Source organism: Bufo bufo, chromosome 5 (genome assembly GCF_905171765.1).
Source record: "Bufo bufo chromosome 5, aBufBuf1.1, whole genome shotgun sequence".
NCBI lineage: Eukaryota > Metazoa > Chordata > Amphibia > Anura > Bufonidae > Bufo > Bufo bufo.
In genome coordinates, this window is record NC_053393.1 from 427,699,608 (window position 1) to 427,717,829 (window position 18,222).

General features: G+C 44.6%; 1 protein-coding gene across 3 annotated transcripts in view; it reads left to right on the plus strand.

Annotated features, from left to right (window-relative positions):
• The window catches only part of ANO10 (anoctamin 10), a 285,873-nt gene that overhangs the window by 51,704 nt on the left and 215,947 nt on the right, over positions 1 to 18,222 (plus strand). For all 3 annotated transcript variants that reach the window (XM_040433433.1, XM_040433430.1, XM_040433431.1), the window contains exons 6-8: positions 3,228 to 3,797; positions 5,813 to 5,868; positions 9,808 to 9,882. In XM_040433433.1, coding sequence (XP_040289367.1) covers positions 3,228 to 3,797; positions 5,813 to 5,868; positions 9,808 to 9,882 — 701 coding nt within the window. The remainder of the gene's footprint in view (positions 1 to 3,227; positions 3,798 to 5,812; positions 5,869 to 9,807; positions 9,883 to 18,222) is intronic.

Genomic DNA, 18,222 nt, shown 5'->3' on the forward strand with positions numbered 1-18,222 from the left:
TCGCCCCTCACGGTTTAAATGAGCAAATAAACTTCAGCTGTTTCCTCTAAATGCCACTTTTTCAGTTTGAATCCTGGTATCATTTCTCCTGGTCAGTTAACCCCTGTATATATCTTTGATCCAAGAGGGGGACAATGGACACATACTGTCATTTCCCCCTCATTTAAGAGGGACATTGAGGTTATGGTCCTACCAGACCAACGAGTGGTTTGCTCCCCTTTGATTCTCTCTATATTCTATTCTCCTAAATTACTGGAGCCGAATTCCGCCCATTAATATACCCTTAAGAGGGGGACGCGATTTTGCCGATCACATGGCCATGCTGATGATACACCTCCTGTGACGTCATGAATAGGCGCCGGAGGTTGTGGGACGCTTTACATGGCCCTACAGCTCCTATAAGGGGGCTATTTTCGCCCCATTAGTTGCCGGTCACCCCACCACTGCAGACACCACCACCCTGGGTCCTTGCTTGATGGTGGATTTAGAGCCATACGCCGACCGCTGCCAACTAAATGTAAGTGATCTGCCTCCATGGCCCCATGAGGGCTGACTGATGGAGGTTCATCTATGCTACGTTACTTTACTTACTTTTGTTTTTCTACCTTTAATGTTATTCTCAGACTCAGCCATACCTTGACTGCACTAATTGCCCCGTGTCCCCTGATGAATCTTGGGGCATCCTCTGAAGAAACGCGTCGGGACACATGAGTATATCCCCCACCCCATCCCCTTGTAGTGTATTTATTGTGGGGTTACGTCTCTATTATTTTGTACATATGTGGTTCCCCTGGACGGGCTTCCTTTTTTCTTTCCTGTGCTAGGGCCTTATTAGGGTTACCTATACAGGAAGAGAGTTCCAGTCTGGGCCACCCCTTGCGGGGCTTTTTGGACCCGGTCCCGTGGACACACTTTGTAGGGCGGACCAGGACAAGTAGGGAGGCAATATGGCCAGTTGGTTAGATATTCTGACACAGTCTCGCCCGTCTTGCCACTATTGGTCCAGTCCACCACCCACATTTTCTGTTGGTTTATGTAATTGTTTTTGCTCACTCACCACACCTGGCTGAATGTGTGCATGTCTTACTTGTTGTATGTCTGTAGGGGCCGTCTTTTATCTCCTATACGCCAATAAAAGTTACGTTTTTTACTAAGTATACTGCCCCTCATAGTTTTTTCCTTTTTTTTCCCGTGAATTCTGCAGCAAAATTTAGAACATATCTGCAGCAGAATAGAAAATGCTGCCTTTAAATCCAGGCTGTTTTATTAGGGACTTAAACCTTATTCGCATTCCTTTTACTGTACTTCTGACTACAGATAATTTTTTGTGTCAATTCTGCATCAAAAATTCCCCTTCATGGGGAATCGGCTTAATGGGTGTTATGACACGGTGCGATTCCAGACCAATTATTGGGAACGAGTGTTCGTATTCCCAATAATTGGCCTGAAATCATGCCGTATCATTGGACCTTAACACCCATTAAGCCATGTGGATTTTTGATGCAGATTGCACACCAAAAGTCAGAAGCACAGTATACTCGTATAATTGAGCAGCCGATCATCTGATGAGCAAGCAAAAACGTACTCATTGGCTGATAGGCATCCTTCATCAGGAGTCAAGCAAACAGGAGTCAGGATACCAGTGGCAGTCTTGTACGTCTTGTGCGATTTTTGAATTCCTGACTGTGAATGTAAAATGTTATTTTAGGACGGTCCGCAGACATTTATTTTTATGACGTCACATGAACTTTCCAATCTACATGGATAAATAACTCTTATTTCTGTGCATTGAAGTGGCTGTGAAGATTAGGTTCTCCTATTGCATTTGATTGTCAGGAGAGCAACAAGTGAATGTTGCTTATCGGTGGGGATGTTGGACCCCTACTGATCTGAAATCGATGACCTATATGGAGAGTAGGTCATCAATATCTAAAAGGTAGATAACCCCCTATAAGGCTGCCATTTTATCCCTTAAAGGGGTTCTCCAGGAATGATTTAAAATGGCTGCCAGAAACCTGCCGTAGAAGGGGAGTAGGACTGGTTGAAATCACTTGCAGAGCTGCCTATGGGGTAACTCCGTACACTACTGTAGAATAGATGGTAATGAAGTGATCCTGCCTATGATATGCCATCATGGCTGAGCAGCCTGACAGGAATGCTCAACAATGTGTAATATTATGCAAGTGCCAGAGCATAGTGTGTAGTGAGATCAAGTCCCTTCACCCTCCTAGGCAGCTCTGGAGGAAACCAGTCCTGCTCACCTTCTAGGACAGCTTTAAGTGTGTATATGATGAAAACTTTTTGGCTTTAAAAATGGCTAACATGATTAGTGCATGGCACTTACAGGTAAAGCACATAAAAGCATGTTCGCCAGTACCTGCCATGTTGGACAAAATTTGCAACGCAAAACCACTGTGATATATGGAAACCAAAGGCGTTTTCCCCTTGTAGTTCCCAGCACAAAGCAAAAACTGGATCTACACTGCAACATGTTGTGCGACACCCCACGTGCCTGCCGATCTGCTGTTTGGGAGTGGGAGTAGGTCCAGTGGCAGAAGTACATGGCCCATCAAGTAGTGGACGGAGCTTTTCACTGCAGCGCTGCTCCCACTGAAGTGAATTGGAGCAGTGCTGCAGCAACCGGCTCCACCCACTACACAGACTTCTAGTGCCGGAGCTACTCGGGAACAGCTGACCAGATGTTGATGGGTTTTCCTGAGTCTAGGCCATCAATACTAAAATCCTGGAATCCCCCTTTAAAGAAGTTGTGTCACTTCAGCAAGTGGCATTTATCATGTAGAAAAAGTTAATACAAGGCACTTACTAATGTATTGTTATTGTCCATATTGCTTCCTATGCTGGCTAGATTTTCCATCACATTATACACTGCTCGTTTCCATGGTTATGACCACCCTGCAGTCCTCCCTGGTGACCGGGAACGTGGGAGCACACATAGGCTAGTGCTTTTTTCCTATAGTGTGCAAGCACGACCACTGCTGCTGGATTGTGGGTGGTCGTAACCATGGAAACGAGCAGTGTATAATGTGAAAAATAAATCCAGTCAGCAAAGGAAGCAATATGGACAATAACAATACATTAGTAAATGCCTTGTATTAACTTTCTCTACATGATAAATGTCATTTGCTGAAGTGACACAAGCCCTTTAAGAGTATAATATGTTAATTGTACATTTTTTCTCCGTTTTCACCAATGCCTCTTGTTTGCAGATAAAATCCGTCATTACTTTGGAGATTCTATTGGATTGTACTTTGGTTTCTTAGAATACTTCACTTTGGCCTTAATTCCAATGGCCCTCATAGGCATACCGTATTACTTTTTTGCCTGGGAGGACTATGACAAATATGTTATCTTTGCTACATTCAACCTTGTGTGGTCTACGGTTATCCTGGAAGTATGGAAACGGTACTCCTCAGCAATGACCTACAAATGGGGGACGTTGCTAATGAAGAGGGAGTTTGAGGAACCCAGACCTGGCTTTCATGGAGTGCTGGGCGTCAACCCTGTCACAGGCAAAAAAGAACCTACCTACTCCAGCTTAAAGAGGCAGCTACGAATATATCTGGTTTCTGTGCCTTTTGTGTGCCTTAGCTTGTATGTCGCAATTTACGTGATGATGATTTACTTTAAATTGGAGGGCTGGGCCATAAGATATAACCATGAGCAACAGTCAACCTTCAGTGGCCTTCTGCTGTTTGTCCCAAGCATCATTTATGCAGTTGTGATTGAAATCATGAACCGTATTTACAGATATGCTGCAGAGTTCCTCAATAATTATGGTAAGACCCTGGATTAATACACAACAAATTGTGAAAATATTAATGAACTGAGTGCTGGCGGACATGCATGCTCAGCCACTCTCCCTAGAGCCACATACTTGCTACTTTGTGTTGGCCTATCACATAAAATCCCAATAAAATACATTTAAATTGAACCTGTCACCGGGATTTTGTGTATTGAGCTAGCACATCCACAATACCCAACCCCCATAGCTCTCTGTGCTTTTATTGTGTAAAAAAAACCCTATTTGATACATATGCAAATTACCCTGAGATGAGTCCTGTACGTGAGATGAGTCAGGGACAGGACTCATCTCAGGGTAATTTGCATATGTATCATATCATTTTTTTAAAAGCGCACAGAGCTATGGGGACTGGATATTGCGGATGTGCTAGCGGCCATCTAGCAGCCCATGTCCTCAGCTCTATACACAAATCCCGATGACAGGTTCCCTTTAAGTTTGTGGGTGTAAAGTGAAAAAAAATTGGAAAAGTTCAAGCTTTAGGCTATTCATAGGGTCGTTCATAAATGGACCTGTGCCGGGGTTGTTAGGAAATAATGTCCTAATTATATAAAATGTGAGCTGTGGACGTTTGCTTTAAAGGGAACCGGTTATGTTGAACATGGTGTTTGAGCTGCAGGCAGCATGTTACAGAGCAGGAGGAGCTGAGCAGATTGATATATACTTATATAGGTTTATAGAAAAAGATTTAGTAAAACTTGTATTTCATTCATTTAGATTCCTGCTCATTCTGGGCTTTGAAGTCCAGGAGGCCTCCTATCAGTGATTGACAGCCTTCCCTCTATGACTGTGTATACAGAGGTAGATGTCTATCACTGATAGGACCGCCTCCTGGACTTCAAAGCCCAGAATGAGCAGGAATTTAAAGGGGTTCTGCACTTTGATTTAACTGATGATCTATCCTCTGGATAGATCATCAGCATCTCACCGGTGGCGGTCTGACACCCGGGACCCCCGCCGATCAGCTGTTTGAGAAGGCAGCGGCGCTCCAGCAGCGGGTTGGCCTTCTCACTGTTTACCGCTGGCCCAGTGACGTCACGACTAGTATCAACTTGCCTGGGCACGGCTAAGCTCTGTTCACTTGAATGGATCTTAGCCGCGCCCAGGCCAGTGATACTAGTCGTGACGTCAGTGGCCCAGCGGTAAACAGTGAGAAGGCCGCGGCGGTACGGGAGCGCCGGCTGCCTTCTCAAACAGCTGATCGGCGGGGGTCCCGGGTGTCGGACCCCCGCCGATCAGAAGCTGATGAGCTATCCAGAGGATAGATCATCAGTTTAAACAAACTGCAGAAACCCCGTTAGAGTGAAATACAATTTTTACTGAATCTTTTCCTATAAAACTATATATCAATCTGCTCAGCTCCTCCTGCTCTATAACATGCTGCCTGCAGATGACTTTGTATTGTCATGATGACTGGTTCTCTTTTTAAAGAGGACCCGCCAGCTCTCCTGACATGTCTGTCTTAGTAACCACTTAACATTCCCTATAGTAATACAATTCTGGTGTACTCGTAAAACTCTGCTTTGAGCCATTCTTCTGTTATTCCTATTAGAAATTTCAGAATAACTTGTCAGCTACCATTGTGGGTGCGTCCCTATATTTTCTGACAATATCCAGTCAGGGATGACAATGTCGGGCATTGTATCGACATGCCCCTTTGGCAAGGGAATTTGGATAAACTCAGTTGTCACTTTATTCATACATTTCTTTGTAGGAACAGCACAGTGCAGAATTCAAAGCCTTGTTATTACAGGGGAAATGAGAATGTACTAAACCAGACCTGTCAGGAGAGCTGAGCCGTCCTCTGTTAAGTTTTGGATCACAGACTGATGGCTGGATAGAACTCCTTCAGGATTTTTTTTGGGAACTGATTTGGATTATGAGCTTTAACGTGGATCCAAACTTAGTCTAGATGACACGTTACAAAGAATAGACACATATTTCGTTTACCCAGCGTATTATATTTTTATAATTGACTTTTTTTTTTAACAGAGAATCATAGATTGGAGTCGTCACACCAGAACCACTTGGTCCTGAAGGTCTTAGTGGTAAGTTGTGCTTTACGTTTTTGCTCACTTGCTGTGAGTGAGAATTAGGTAAATTGATTCCTTATATCTTGTCATCCTAAATAGATTTAGTTTTGTTAGGCTACTTTCACACTGGCGTTTTGGCTTTCCGTTTGTGAGATCCGTTCAGGGCTCTCACAAGCGGTCTAAAACGGATCAGTTTTGCCCTAATGCATTCTGAATGGAAAAGGATCCGCTCAGAATGCATCAGTTTGCCTCCGATCAGTCTCCATTCCGCTCTGGAGACGGACACTAAAACGCAGCTTGCAGTGTTTTGCTGTCCGCCATGTGGTGCGGAGCAAGACAAATCCGTCCTGACACACAATGTAAGTCAATGGGAACGGATCAGTTTTCTCTGACACAATAGAAAACGGATCCGCCCCCCATTGACTTTCAATGATGTTCATGACTAGTGTTGAGCGAACTTCTGTTTTAAGTTCGGCGTCTAAAGTTCGGCTTCCGGTTAGCGGAGAATCCCGATATGGATTCCGAATTCCGTTGTGGTCCGTGGTAGCGGAATCAATAATCGGCCATTCGGAATCCATATCGGGATTCTCCGCTAACCGGAAGCCGAACTTTAGACGCCGAACTTAAAACAGAAGTTCACTCAACACTATTCATGACTGATCCGTCATGGCTATAGAAGACATGATACAACCGGTTCCGTTTATGACGGATGCATGCGGTTGTATTATTGTAACGGAAGTATTTTTGCAGATCCATGACAGATGCGCAAAAAACGCTAGTGTGAAAGTAGCCTTACAACAGCGGTTGCGGTGCTAGAAGGCCACGTCCGCAGCATCTTACAAACAGTCGTGTCCCACTGGGCTAATCAGTGAGATGCTGAGGGGACACTTTTAGGAGAAATTTGACTGGAAGTGTTCACGAGGAGGAACACCAATGTGCTTGTTTTTTAGGGCATCTTTTGGATTATTTAAAATAAAGGGGCCTGTCATAGTGACACTGACTTTTTTTAGGCATAAAGTTGATATATAAAGTAAGTACTTACAGTACAGGGGATGATAGCCCATTTATTTTACGCAGACTGTTTGCTTAGCTAATTTACGCTGGGTTCACACCTGAGCATACGCTGTTGCGCTCTGTATGCGCGATTTCATCGGGCGTTTCCATACGCGGCTCCGGAAACAAGCAAACGCCCATTGTCGCGCGTTCCCGAAAGTCTATGTATGGGAACCGCGACCATACGCCCCAAAGAAGCTCCTGTACTCCTTGGGGCGTAGGGTGTTTTACAGCGCGTTTGTACACGCTGTAAAACGCTCAGGTGAGAGCCATGCCCATAGGGAATCATTGGTTCTTGCCTGTTGAGCGTTTTACAGCGCGTAGGAACGCGCTGTAAAACGCTCATGTGTGAACCCAGCCTTATAGCTTGACTCCATTAGGGCAGAGCTGTGATCTATGACTACAGATTAGCTACTGTGCCTACAGGGAGTCTGCAGTAGTCTGAGACACGCCCCTGTCTTATCATTGGTTCAGACTGCTGATTCCCTCCCCCTGCAGCTCTGCCTCCTCGGTTTGGCTGCTGTGTACTGTATAAAGTCTATGACAGGCTCAGTATGAAGCCAGTATATGGTGAGCTGAAGTCTATTAAAATGAGTGTAGAGTGATTATAACATACACATGACTAAATCACTAGTGCCCAAATACAGATTGGAAAGGTAGATTAGATAGATGTATAGAGAGAGCTAGATTAGGATAGATCAATAGAGAATAGAAAGACTAGATAGGATTAGAGAGATTACATAGATAGCTAGATAGACTCATATATTAGAGAGAATAGAGATTAGATAGATTAGAAAGATTACATAGATGAGAGAATAAATTAGATTAGAGTAAATAGGTAGACATGTTAGAGAGTAGATTAATTAGAGAGATTAAATGGATAAGATATTAGATCATAAAGAATAGATTAGAGAGGATACATGGATATATAGATTAGAGAGATTGAGTAGACTGATAGAATAAAGAAGATACATTAGAGAGGACAGATAGATTACAGAGGATAGATAGATACAGTGAGGAACAGAAGTATTTGAACACCCTGCGATTTTGCAAGTTCTCCTGATTAGAAATCATGAAGGGGTCTGAAATTCACATTGTATGATTTTTAAAGAATGTATTTGTCTTGCACTGCTGAACATAAGTATTTGAACACCTGAGAAAATCAGTGTTAATATTTGGTACAGAAGCCTTTGTTTGCAATTACAGAGGTCAAACGTTTCCTGTACTTCTTGACCAGGTTGGCACACACTGCAACAGGGATTTTGGCCCACTCCCTCACACAGATCTCCTCTAGATCTGTCAGGTTTCGGGGCTGTCGCTGAGCAACACTGAGCTTCAGCTCCTTCCAAAGATGTTCTATTGGATTTAGGTCTGAAGACTGGCTAGGCCACTCCAGAACCTTGATATGCTTCTTACGGAGCCACTCCTTGGTTATCCTGGCTGTGTGCTTCGGGTCGTTGTCATGTTGGAAGACGCAGCCAGGACCCATCTTCAATGCTCTGACTGAGGGAAGGAGGTTGTTGCTGAAAATCTCACAATAAATGGCCCCATGTATCCTCTCCTTAATACAGTGCAGTCATCCTGTCCCCTTTGCAGAAAAGCACTCCCAAAGTATGATGTTACCACCCCCATGCTTCACAGTAGGGATGGTGTTCTTGGGATGCAACTCATCCTTCTTTTTCCTCCAAACATGACGAGTGAAGTTTAGACCAAAAAGTTCTACATTGGTATTATCTGACCACATGACTTTCTCCCATGCCTCCTCTGGATCATCCAGATGGTCATTGGCAAACTTCAGACGGGCCTGGACATATGATGACTTAAGCAGGGGAACCTTCCATTCAATGCATGATTTGAAACCATGACGGCTTAGTGTTCTACCGACAGTGACCTTTGAAACCGTGGTCCCAGCTCTCTTCATGTCATTGACCAGCTTCCCCCTTGTAGTTCTGGGCTGATTCCTCACCTTTCTTATCATCTGTCATACCCCACGAGGTGAGATCTTGCATGGAGCCATAGTTTGAGGGAGACTGACAGTCGTCTTTAGCCTCTTCCATTTTCTAACAATTGCTCCAACAGTTTATCTATTTTCACCAACCTGCTTGACAATTGCCCCGTAGCCCTTTCCAGCCTTGTGGAGGTCCACCATTTTGTCTCTGGTGTCTTTTGACAGCTCTTTGGTCTTGCCCATGGTAGTAGTTGGCATCTAAATGACGTTGGGGTAGACAGGGGTCTTTTAAGGGCTCAGACAGTTGCTACTAAGTTAGATTAATGAGTGGAGTAGAGGTGGACTTTTTAAAGGCACAGTAACAGGTCTTTGAGAGCCAGAATTCTTGCTGTTTCTCAGGTGTTCAAATATTTATGTTCAGCAGTGCAAGACAAATAAATTCTTTAAAAATCATGCAATGTGATTTCCTGTTTTTTTTAATTTTTTGATTCTCTCACAGTGGGAATGCACCTACAATGTGAATTTCAGATCCCTCCATGATTTCTAAGTGGGAGAACTTGCAAAATCGCAGGGTGTTAAAATACTTATGTTCCTCACTGTAGATGGATAGATAGATCGATCTTCAAAATTGAAGTCCATGAGCCATTCCACATAGGAGGTCAATCTGCATTCTATCTAATTCCTTAATGTTACTCATGCTGGGCAGTATTTATCGATATCCATCCTAAAGAGCAATCAGAACCATTTCATCTCTGTTCTAAAGCCTTACCAGGACATATGGACGTCATAAACAAGGGCCCACTGCTCAGGACCCTCCCTCGCTGGATCAGAATGCTGGTGCAAGGAGCATCTATGGCTCGCTCAGTAATGTATTGTACCCAGAGACACGTCTCTGGAAGACATCGTGACTAGATGCCATCCCTCATCTGAACACTGTTCTTTATGTCTTGCAGTTCAACATTGTAAATTGCTTTGCGTCACTCTTCTACATAGCCTTTGTCATGTGCGATCTAAAGCTCTTACGGCAGGTGAGTGCAGTGCTTAGATGTTGGAGATATTGTATTTCCCATTTTCTAAAAATCTTTGCCAGTGTCCTAATCTATTAGTTGTGTAACATACAGCCCTATGTCACATCATGTCTTGGCCCACAGATGGGGTGCGGTGGGATATGTAAACACCTGTCCTCCTCAACCACTGCTTCCATAGGGTAGCGGTGGCGTGATTCACCCACCTAACCACTTTCTGTGCTGTCCCTGGATGGAGTTATGAACTTTACCTTCTGACTCTGTTCCCCTTACCAACCAGTATACGTTTTATTTAAAGAAAGCCTCCTTACATAAGCAATGAAGTAACAAAGGGTCGAAGTATCATGATGTATGGTGTTGAGCGTCAGCCATCTTGTTTTATGGGTGACCCATCCACCTCTCCACAAGGCCTTTTGTGTCAGTTGTTTGATGTGTTGTGTCGCCAAAAAATGGACCATGACTTTCACGGTTATGAAAATCAAAAAGCTTTATTAATGATATACAATACATACATACATAATAATAAAAAGGCAGCACAAAGGTGGGACACACAGATAGGAAACAGGACCCAAGGAGGGGCCGGCAGGTCAGCACACCAGAAAACAGGGAAGGAGTATAGGAAATGAAAAACTCCAAGGCGCCTCTGAACAAAAAGCCCCAGACAAGCTGCAATGGAGGCAAATGTGAGGACAATGAAGCTTGGTGAATGAACAGAATACGCATACCCTGAATGGTGTGTCGATCTCTCAGCCACCTCCTGACCCAACGCCGTTTCGCCAGTAACCTGGCTTCTTCCGGGTATAGTTGTTTGATGTGTTTCTGAGCAACTTTAACAAAACTGGTGCAAAGGAAAACTGTATTGGTTGCCCATAGCAACTATTCAGAGTGATCCTTTAATTTTCTAAAGGAGATATCAAAAATTAAAGGTGGAATCTGATTGGTTGCTATGGACAAATAAGCCAGTTTTTGTTTGTACCAGTTTTGATAAATCCCCCCCCCCCCCTCTCTATTGCTCGGCAAACAATGGGATAAATGATGATTCTTTAGGTCAAGGATACTCAAGTACGTTTTGTAGAGGTCCACATACCTGGGACTGGAAGAAGGTCCCCTTATGTCCCCTTTAGTGGCCACTCCCACAGTGATGCCCCCATAAGTGCCTCCCTCGCAAAATGCCAGAAGGAGAACAGTGATGCCCCATAGTGCCTCCTTTCACAGTATGATGCCCCATAGTGCCTCCTTTCACAGTATGATGCCCCATAGTGCCTCCTTTCACAGTATGATGCCCCATAGTGCCTCCTTTCACAGTATGATGCCCCATAGTGCCTCCTTTCACAGTATGATGCCCCATAGTGCCTCCTTTCACAGTATGATGCCCCATAGTGCCTCCTTTCACAGTATGATGCCCCATAGTGCCTCCTTTCACAGTATGATGCCCCATAGTGCCTCCTTTCACAGTATGATGCCCCATAGTGCCTCCTTTCACAGTATGATGCCCCATAGTGCCTCCTTTCACTGTATGATGCCCCATAGTGCCTCCTTTCACTGTATGATGCCCCATAGTGCCTCCTTTCACTGTATGATGCCCCATAGTGCCCCCTTTCACTGTATGATGCCCCATAGTGCCCCCTTTCACTGTATGATGCCCCATAGTGCCCCCTTTCACTGTATGATGCCCCATAGTGCCCCCTTTCACTGTATGATGCCCCATAGTGCCCCCTTTCACTGTATGATGCCCCATAGTGCCTCCTTTCACTGTATGATGCCCCCTTAGTGTCCCGCATGCAGTATGATGCTTCAAAGTGGCCCCCTCACAGCAGGAAGATCCATTAAGTATCCACACACAGAATGAGCCCCCCTTAAATGGCCCCCACACAAAGTGATGCCCTTTAAGTGCTCACCACACAGTATCATGTCCCCTTTAGTGGCCACTCCCACAGTGATTCCCCCATTAATGCCTCCCTCGCAAAATGCCAGAAGGCGCATCGGTGCTCTTCCCATTCGTTTCAGTGGGACTTCTGAAAATAGCCAAGCACGCTGCTCAGCTGTTTTCAAAAGTCCCATAGAGATAAATGGAGGATGGCCGCACACGCACAGTGCGCCCTCCAGCTCTTTATAAGCTCCTTTCTAAGTATAGTTGCGAGTCCAAGAGGTGGTACCCGCACCTATGAGACATTAGGGGCATATCCTAGTGATATGCTGCCAGTGTCCAAGATGGGCCAACCCTTTTAAGTGCCCTCACACAGTATTATATCTTCTTAAGTGGCTTCCTCACAGTGATGCCCTCTGAAGTGCCCTCTGACAGTGATGGCCCCTTAAGTGGACCCGCTGATGCAATAAGATGCCCTCTTAAATGACCCCTCACAATGATGGCTCTCTTAAGTGCCCCCCTTCTCCAAAAGACTGCAGAGTGATGATACCTTGTGAACCCCATGGAGTGATACCCTGCATTGCTTCCATGTTAGCATACTTAGTTCACAATGTTTTTCCAGGTGAAAGGTCCTCTTTAAGTACCCACCTTCCATACGTTCCTCTGCAATCAGCTCCCTATTTCTCAATTGGTAATTCAGTGCTGACGAGCATGATGCGATGACATCATCATGTCTGCCATGCTGAGCCACACAAAGCGCACTGGCATTAGGAACAGTGAAGCAGGGAGCCAACAGAGGGGTCTGAGAGCAGCTAGATGGGCCATAGACACAATGGACAGGAGGGGACCCTATTGACTTCTATGGGAGTGTTTTCCTGGCTACCGTTGTCTGGACCCAGACCGCAGTCTGCCAGTTGAGTAGCCCTGCTTTAGGGTGTCTAAAGATCTCCTTAAAGGGTTTTGCCAAGATTAGAAGAATATTGATGGCCTTTCCTCAGGATAGGCCATCAAAATCAGATCACTGAGCATCCAACTCGCTGTACATCAGCCTGTCCACTTGCACGCCCTCTACTTATTGGCGACGATGCGGATATTGCAGCTTTGTCATATTTAAATGAACGGATGAGGTTGCAATACTCTGCCCGGCTGCAACTAAGTAGTTGGCGTGCATGGACTTACAAGGCCTCAGCTCTTTCATAAGCTCCACAGCCCCTTCAAACAGCTGATCCCGCAATACCCCATTAACATGAATTCCGCAAAGCAGATGTTTTCCATTGTAAAGACAGTATCAACCCAACCCAAATATATCTCCTCCCTCTCTTAATTCAGGGCGGAAGATAAGTCAGAGATCTTAGAGATAGTGAGCAGGGCTGCCTAATCTGTCTACAGTCATTCCTCCTGACCCAATGAGTATTTTTATTTCATGGGACAAGCATAGAAAGGGTACCAAGACTGGGCCGTGAACGTAAACCCTCGACTCTGCCGGTGAATGGAAAGGAAATAGTAAACGTCTACTCCTCAGTCACACTGTGATGAATACTATACTCCCTGGATATACAGTGGTACAGTCAGATACATGTAGTATTACTCATGGGTTGTAGGCGAGAAGACTTGCGTAGTTCTCATATTAAAGGAAATGCCTTTGCTGAGGCTGTCAGGTTGGCGCTTTTAGCATGGTCAATGTGACGTTCACCTGGCAGCTCAGCTGCTTGGCACTGTGCAGCGCTGGTCCTCTGATGGCAGGGAGATCACCTTGCTGTGCGGGCTGTATATCGCTTACACAACAGAAATGCATCACTTAAAATAACCCCCGAACCTGTGTCTTTACACAGTCAGCTGTGAGTAACCACCATGCTGCTGTGTATGAGGAAGGAATGAGGCTGGGGATCCTTAACCTACATTAGGCACTTTTACTTCACTTGAAGTGTATGTCTTTATTTTTTCGTTTTTCATGACACTACTGTTTTCGGTTGATCTTGTGATGGGGGTACTTGTGATATCAGTTGTGAAGCATCTGGTCACTGCCAGGGAGGCTAGGTCTGTATGGAAATGTTAGTAGTACAGCTCTTTTTGTATACTGTACTATCATGCATTCCTCCATGATATGTAGTGGGTTATTTATTATATACAATTTATGCCTTTCTTTTGGCTTTCCAGTTTCTTATCCACCTGAATTCTTATTCCTGACTGGCAACTAAAGTCCACAGTAGCTTGTCCATTGCAGATCTCAATGCTTTCAGGAGGACCTTTCATGGAATTTTTTTGGTTTAATTAAGTACCTTTACTTGCGTGGTATGCTGCCATCCTTGTTGTTTTTTTCAAATACCCTTCACATGCCCCCGCAGTTTTCACGCCCAGTAAAGATACTTAGTTAAATAAAAAAAATTTCCATGAAAGGTCCTCCTTAAGTTGGGTTCACAAGCTGTGGCTGCTCAACGACCAAAATCACGTAATCGTGCAGATCAGCAGATTTTTCACATTGACCTGAGCTAAAAGATGTTTCACAGTTTATGACCATGCCTTTAGGCCTCATGCACACGACTGACTCTGCGTATGCAAGTGCATGAGAGGAGTAAAAAAAAATGAACCCCTAAAAGGCCATATTGCTCAAGTATACCATTTCCACACTGTCCACTAGGTCTAATAATAGGTCATGATTTCCTGTTCTGTATAGGTAATTTTTCAGTAGCTATTATCATCACCACAGGCAGAATTGCAATGAAAAATAACACCTTTATATAGATAAGACAGGATCTACCATTCACGATAGGTGAAATCACAGCTTATCAGCTCCCTCCTGACCTCTGCATGTCTAGAAAACACTCCTATCGAAGTCAATGGGGTCAGCTCATGTCCATTGTGTTCATGAGCCATGTAGCGGCTCTCAAACGACAGGAAGTCTTACCATATCTAAGGCCTAATAGCACGATTTTATGATTGTTTTTTTTAACTATAGATAGTAACATTGAAAATAAAAAAAATCACCAAAAATTAAAAAAATATGTTTAACATAAAAACGTGATTTAAGCAATAGGACCATAAAAGGTCCTATTGCTTAAATCACGTTTTTATGTTAAACATAAAACCTTTTTTTAAGATTTTTTTTTTATATTGATAGGGACAAAATTCGTAAAAATGTGTTTCACATAAAAACATGATTTAAATAGGTGATTATCTGATAACACATTCCCTTTAAAATATCGCTAGAAACATTACTTAGGCTACTTTCACACCTGCGTTCGGTGCGGATCCGTCTTGTATGTGCACAGACGGATCCGCACCGATAATGCAAATGCTTGCATCTGTTCATAACGGATCCGTTTGCATTATTCATTTAAAAAAAAAGTCTAAGTCAAAACTGATCCGTCTTGACTTACATTGAAAGTCAATGGGGGACGGATCCGTTTTCAATTGCACCATATTGTGTCAGTGAAAACTGATACGTCCCCATTGACTTACATTGTAAGTCAGGACGGATCCGTTTGTCTCCGCATCGCCAGGCGGATACCAAAATGCTGCAAGCTGCGTTTTAGTGTGCGCCTCAAAAGCGAAACGGAGACCAAACGCAGCCAAATTGATGCATTCTGAACGGATCCTTATCCATTCAGAATGCATTGGGGCTGAACTGATCTGTTTTGGGCCGCTTGTGAGAGCCCTGAACGGATCTCACAAGTGAAGCCAGTGTGAAAATAGCCTTAGCTCCCCTTTGTGTATAAGAAGACTTTTCAGGTAATAACTGTCCTATCTGGTTATCTCATCCATATAACACTAGGGGGAGCTCTTCACATAGACTTCAGAAATACATACATTCAGGAGACGAGGACTAGATGCGTTTGAATGCAAGAAATTCTTAATAAACAGCTGCCTGTCGCGTTCGTTATATGTATACTCGCCATGAATAATGTTTATATCTCTATGTATATACACACACATATCATACCGGATGGTAATTTTAAAGCATTATTTACAGCTTTGGGCTCTTTCACACTTGCATTCTTGTCTTCCGGCGTAGAGTTCCGTCGTCGGGGCTCTATGCCGGAAGAATCCTGATCAGGATTATCCCCATGCATTCTGAATGGAGAGAAATCCGTTCAGGATGCATCAGGATGTCTTCAGTTCTGGAACGGAACGTTTTTTGGCCGGAGAAAATACCGCAGCATGCTGCGCTTTTTGCTCCGGCCAAAAATCCGGAACACTTGCCGCAAGGCCGGATCCGGAATTAATGCCCATTGAAAGGCATTGATCCGGATCCGGCCTTAAGCTAAACGTCGTTTCGGCGCATTGCCGGAGCCGACATTTAGCTTTTTCTGAATGGTTACCATGGCTGCCGGGACGCTAAAGTCCTGGCAGCCATGGTAAAGTGTAGCGGGGAGCGGTATACTTACAGTCCGTGCGGCTCCCCGGGCGCTCCAGAGTGACGTCAGGGCGCCCCAAGCGCATGGATCACGTGATCGCATGGATCACGTCATCCATGCGCATGGGGCGCTCTGACGTCATTCTGGAGCGCCCCGGGAGCCGCACGGACTGTAAGTATACTGCTCCCCCGCTCCCCACTACTACTATAGCAGCCAGGACTTTAATAGCGTCCTGGGTGCCATAGTAACACTGAACGCATTTGGAAGACGGTTCCGTCTTCAAATGCTTTCAGTACACTTGCGTTTTTCCGGATCCGGCGTGTAATTCCGGCAAGTGGAGTACACGCCGGATCCGGACAACGCAAGTGTGAAAGAGGCCTTTGTCGCTGATTTGACTGTTTCTGTTAAGAACTTCCATCTGCATGGTTGGCCATCCATGCAGATCTCCGTTTAAAGCAGAGTATAGCACTTTCTTAGCATGTATATATGTACTTACTTCTCTTGTACATATAGTGGCAACATATTCCAAAGCGCTTTACAGACATTAGCATCACACTGTCCCCAATGAGGCTCACAATCTAAGTTCCCTATCAGTATGTCTTTGGAGTGTAGGCGGAAACCGGAGGAAACCCACGCAAACATGGGGAGAACATACAAGCTCCATGCAGATGTCATCCTTGGTCAGATTTGAACCTAGGACCCCAGCGCTGCAAGGAAACCGTGCTAACCACTGAGCTTTATTTCTAGTAATGTGCAAAAGTCACAGCATTCAAACCCCGTCTCATCAGACATTGATGACTTCCCAGCAGGAGATGGCTGAGAGATACTGCAAATTATTAGTCTACCTTATACCGTAATCTTCCTTGTTATTGGGCATCATGTATAAAAACTAGCTTAAAAGTGTTGTCCAGGAATATTATATTGATGGCCTACCCTTAGGCTAGGTCATCAATATCCGATCGGCGGGGATCTGACTCCTGGCGACCCCACGACCAGCTGTTTGAAGAGGCCGCAGCGCTCACCGGAGCTCAGGTGAGCACCGCGACCTCTTCACAGCTTACCAAGCACAGAGCTGTACATTGTATAGCGGCACTGCTTGGTATCACAGCTCAGCCCCGTTCACTTCAATGGGACTGAGCTGCACCTAGGACATGTGACCACTGAAGTGACGCCACTGGCCTAGGAAGAGCTCTGGACGCTCAAGGAGCGCAGTACCCTCTTTGAACAGCTGATCGGCGGCAGTCAGACCCCCGTCGTCGTTAATCAAATTCCAGGATAGCCCCTTTATTTTGAGGTTTAACTTTTTTTGGAAAAAAACTAATCAGATTGTATTAGTTTTTATTCAGTTACAAAAGCTCCAGGCTGTAACATTGATGGATAGGCCATAAGTTTTTGGTCATTGGGGGTTCGACCCCTTTGACCGCCACCGATCAACATAATGAAGGGGCCACCGCCATACAAGTGCTTGTTTCTTAGCCATCATTGTTAAACTGCCAGTGAGAATTTACAGCAAAAACTTAAAAACGCCCAACTGCTAGTCAGTCTTCAGCCTAAATAAATACACAGATGTCCATTTAGAGTAGTAGTCCCTAACATCTTGGCTCGAGTGCTGAATTGGAAAAGGATATACAGTACTGTATGTTAAAAAGCTGTAGCACTTAGATAAACCATACTGTTTTCCAGCCTTGAACAACCATGTTATTAGTGGAGATAATGCTGTAAGTGGTTCTGTTTTCATTTGTATATTGGGAGCCCAGCAAAAAGGCCGAGAACCTCTAATAAGATCCTTCATGTGATAAAAATCATCCTCAAAACGTGACCTTCTTGGGTTTATGGACCTGTGAAAATTCCAATTTCAAACAACTAAGGGGAGGTCCACATGGGGGATTTTGTCCTAGACAAAATCCTCTGCGTTTCCCACGGCAGAAACCACTGCGCTGTGCTGCAGTTTCTGCTGTGAAATTTCATGCAGGCTCGCTCTAGGTTTAGCTGTATTGAATGGAGTTAAACCGCTTGCAGGCTTCGGGTACAGCTTTGCGAGAGGTCTGTGCAGTAACCAAGCCAACAATGGATCTGTACGGTCTTGACGCAGTCTTGAAAACCCCACGGCAAATAAACCTC